This window comes from Geospiza fortis, unplaced genomic scaffold (assembly GCF_000277835.1).
Source record: "Geospiza fortis unplaced genomic scaffold, GeoFor_1.0 scaffold206, whole genome shotgun sequence".
Classification (NCBI taxonomy): Eukaryota; Metazoa; Chordata; class Aves; order Passeriformes; family Thraupidae; genus Geospiza; species Geospiza fortis.
This window is the reverse complement of record NW_005054311.1, coordinates 8036275-8040388: the sequence shown is the minus strand read 5'-3', so window position 1 is coordinate 8040388 and position 4114 is coordinate 8036275. Positions and strand designations below refer to the sequence as shown.

The following is a 4114-nucleotide window of genomic DNA, read 5'->3' as shown; positions in this document are numbered from 1 at the left end:
GTATGGTGAGAAACTCAAAACCTAACAAGTTGCTGACCTTCATTAAAAGAGTGTCATCATAAATTATGCACTGATACAGTTTCCATTTCAGCCTGACACATGCCACCTGAGCAGTTTAGTACTGGTCACCTTTTTGTGACCACCCCACAGTTGATAAAAGTGAATGATGTTGGCTGAGGTCTCCCAGTTCCCTTGTGAAGAAGGAAATTTTATTTTCATTTTGGTAGGGATTGATGACTTTCATCTGCCACAGCAACAGCTAATTATGTTAAACTTCAGTTGACATACTTTGCTATGTTCCTGCAGCAAGAGTAGTGGTTCTAAATAACATTGAGGGTGTAGCTGTTTTGTTTTACAGGATGGTTTACACACCAGGGCATGTGTTTCATTTTACCTGCAGTGCAATGAACTGTACTGACCTGCCTAATTTTCTGAGTCTTTAAGGAATGCAGGTTTTGTTTTAAGCTTTTTTGCCAGGCCCCAAGTTGTTTTCATAGGACTGTCACAGAAATTTATCAGTGAATTGTGGGGGTGAGCTGGTACTGTGTTGGAGACTGTGGTGATGACAGACATCTCTTGTACAGCCATACTTTACAAGGAAAAATATTTGTTGTGAACCTTTGGAATCATCCATCAGAAGTAGCTGAATGTAGATGGTGATCTTGTTGATGGAAGAAGAGGAATAACACCTGGCTTTGGCTGCAGTAATTGGCTACTGTGCTCAAAAGAGTAGTCACTGCACTGACTGCTCACCAGGTGGACTTGAGAAGGTGCCATCTCTCCACAGTCACTGTTTTGGCTGTGAATACCCTTCCAGAAACCAGTTGGGAGCTTCTTGTGTTTGGGTGATTTTAAGGACTTCCAATCCTGTGCCTCACTGGTCTAAATAACACAATAGGGCCTGTGCAGCTCTGAACATCCTGGGAAGAGAGAGAAGAGGTGAATATGGAGTTAAACACAACAGATTTGTCCAAGGAACATCTTCATTTCACAGAAACTTTTTCTTCAGGATGACCTTCCAGATGCCTTGTGATGTCCTCAGGGTTACTATAGCCAGTGTAAATAAGTTATAGGAGAATGCAGAAATAATCTTTCTGAAGTCTTTAAATTATTTTTTTCCAGCCCAAAGGAATATGTAGGATCACTGTATAGCTTAGACTGGAAGGGACACCTCTGGAACCCGCCTAATCTAACACCCTGCTCTGAGGAGGCTGAGTTAGGTCAGGTTGCTACTGACCACTTTTTTTTAGTGTCCTTTAATTAGTGTAACTTAATGTCACTTAATTGAAGTCTGTGAATAATGCATCTTGAAAGTGGACTTGAAAATCAAACCTTGCAAGACATAAAAATGCTATTATAAGCTTGTTTTTACTAACACCCTTTTCCCTCCTCCAACCTTCATCAGATATTGTCTTACTCTTTCAAACATTGCTATGCAAGGTTAATTTGTCAGAGAAACAATTTTCTTAGTGGCAGTTCTGAAATTGTACTTTGTATGATACTGTTCATCTTCAACAGAAGAATAAACTGCAAGTCTGTTAGTTTATCTGAAAAGTATGCTTAAACTCCTGGTGAAATAACTTTCCAGCTAGTGCATGGTTCATGTCTAAAATATGCACAATATTTTTATTGTGAGATGCGGTGACGCAATTTGTACACCAACAACTTCATGACTTAAGTATTTTTTATGCAGAGCACAACATGAACTTCTTATGTGGAATAACTTAGTTTACTTGGATGAATTAAAGGCAATATCTCACATGCCCTTGAGATATCTGCTACAGAGACTGAAATATTTAAACAATTCCTTAAACTGCAGACCCCAGAAAGGCAGAAAGATTATTCCTGTGAATCTTGCTCTCAAGGCAGGAGTGTGGGTGTGAATCCATGTCCATTCTGTGATCCTTAGCATACAGACTAAGCAGAGGAGTTTCCTTCACCTGCTTCTCTTTCTGCCAGGCTGCTTGCTTACACACTACTTTTTGTTATATTGTACTTTTAGCACTTTTTATTGCTGTCAAGTTCAGCTGAACTGAAGTAAAATACTCCAGAGAGAAAAGTGATGTACCAAGAGATGCGTATTAACAAAACTCCCTTAACTAGAAAAGCCTAGACTGAAAAGATATCTAACTACTCTCTTGCACTCTTGCTTTTATGTTTGTACCTAAGGTTAAGGCAGTGTATTGGGTATCAAAACATTCCCCAATTCAGACTTTTAGGTTAGGAATGCGTATATGCTCCTTGCCCACTTGAGAGGTATGTGAAAGATTATAGTCCAGCTCTGAAAATACAGTCTCGCATCCAAGATGGTGTATCAGGCTTGCAGCAAGAAATTGCCTTCTGCACAGCTGACAAGAGTTGAGAATCAGAAGTCTCTTTTCTCCAAAACATGGAAGAAGTATGGGCAGTTATTGTAAACAATTAATTCGTTCTGAGTGTTGTGCTGATGGACATAAAGTGAAGCACAGATTAGAGTAAATGGAAGAATTAATCTGATTTTTCCCATATTAGTATTATTTTTTCATATTGTTATTATTATTTCCATATTGCAGTGCAGTGCAATAACAATTTTTTCATATTGTTATTATTATTTCCATATGCAGTGCAGTGCCTTCACTGAACCAACTGGAGGAAGAAAATGGCCTGCAGATTGAATTATTCTGTTTGATACATTGGTACTGTTTCTCTTTCAGATGAAGTAGACTACAGCAATTTTGGGACCAATACACTGTCGAGGAAGAAGAAGGCTCTGGTGACACTGCGCAATGACAACCTCCGCCGGCGTCCCCACATCAACATTAGCATGCCTCATGATTTTAGACCAGTGTCTTCCATAATTGATGTGGACATTCTCCCCGAAACACACAGGAGAGTGAGGCTGTATCGACATGGGTGTGAGAAACCCTTGGGGTTTTACATTCGTGATGGCACCAGTGTAAGGGTGACTCCTCACGGACTGGAAAAAGTTCCTGGTATCTTCATCTCCCGTATGGTTCCTGGTGGCTTGGCAGAGAGCACGGGCTTGCTGGCCGTGAATGATGAAGTCCTGGAAGTCAATGGCATTGAAGTAGCAGGAAAGACTCTTGACCAGGTCACGGACATGATGATTGCCAACAGCCATAATCTCATTATCACAGTCAAACCAGCAAACCAGAGGAACAATATTATTCGGAGCAGTAGGATGTCTGGTAGCTCTGGCCAGTCTACAGACAGCACTGCGAGTCACCATAGCTTGCCTACACCCCACATGCTGCAGAACTTCCACCCTGATGAAATGGAGAGTGACGAAGAGGCTGACATTGTCATCGAGGGTGGTCTGGAGCCACAACACATTCCTAAACTGCACAGCCTTACTTCCAGTAGCCTCTCTCGAATCAATGGCAGCAGCCTTAGCCACAGACTTCAAAGGGACCTGGTGCTCAACAGCAGTTCTGGCCGAGAAAGCAACGGTAACCTCCACAAATTACTCAGTTCCTTAAAAACTGATCCCCGACACAGTCTGGTTATCCCCAGAGGAGGTATCGAGGAGGACGGAACAGTCATTACACTTTAGTAGCAATTTCTGCAATTCTCCTTACAGTCTTAAAGTGCCAATTGGGACAATCGACTCGTGCAACACGTGCACGAAACAGGGAGCTGACATTCTCACAGACCTCATGGGTGCAGAAAATTGTTGCTTTTTAGGAAACATGGCATCTGGAGTTAGACATAAAACTGTCATGCACTGCAAAATTTGTCAGGAGAAAGCCAGAGTGCAAAACCTGGTTTATGTCTCAGCCCTGAAGTGAGAACACAAATTTGTTTTAGTTGGTATAAACCTAAGCAGTCTTACAGGCTACCCATGGCAGTGTTATATACTCGGGTTTGAAAGCATGGGTAGACATATTTATACATGCATATATATGAATTAGATTTTAATAGTAACACACATTTCTATTTGAAGTGGAATCTGGTTTTCTTCTAATACCAGCTAAGGACAGAGTGCTTCTTAATACTATCCCGTCTTCTGTTACATACAGCCCTTCTGCCGACTTGTTTACACCGTCTTTTCAGCGTTATGTCTAATCCAGACGATCTCTGTAAAAGCAGCCGTTTCCTATTCCGGTGGCAGCAG

General features: G+C 41.4%; 1 protein-coding gene across 1 annotated transcript in view; it reads left to right on the top strand.

The window, feature by feature from the left end:
• The window catches only part of PARD6G (par-6 family cell polarity regulator gamma), a 59725-nt gene extending 55618 nt beyond the window's left edge, over positions 1 to 4107 (top strand). Inside the window, exon 3 of the mRNA XM_005419382.2 lies at positions 2694 to 4107. Coding sequence (XP_005419439.1) covers positions 2694 to 3553 — 860 coding nt within the window. The 3' untranslated portion in view covers positions 3554 to 4107. The remainder of the gene's footprint in view (positions 1 to 2693) is intronic.
• Positions 4108 to 4114: the final 7 nt, after the last annotated feature.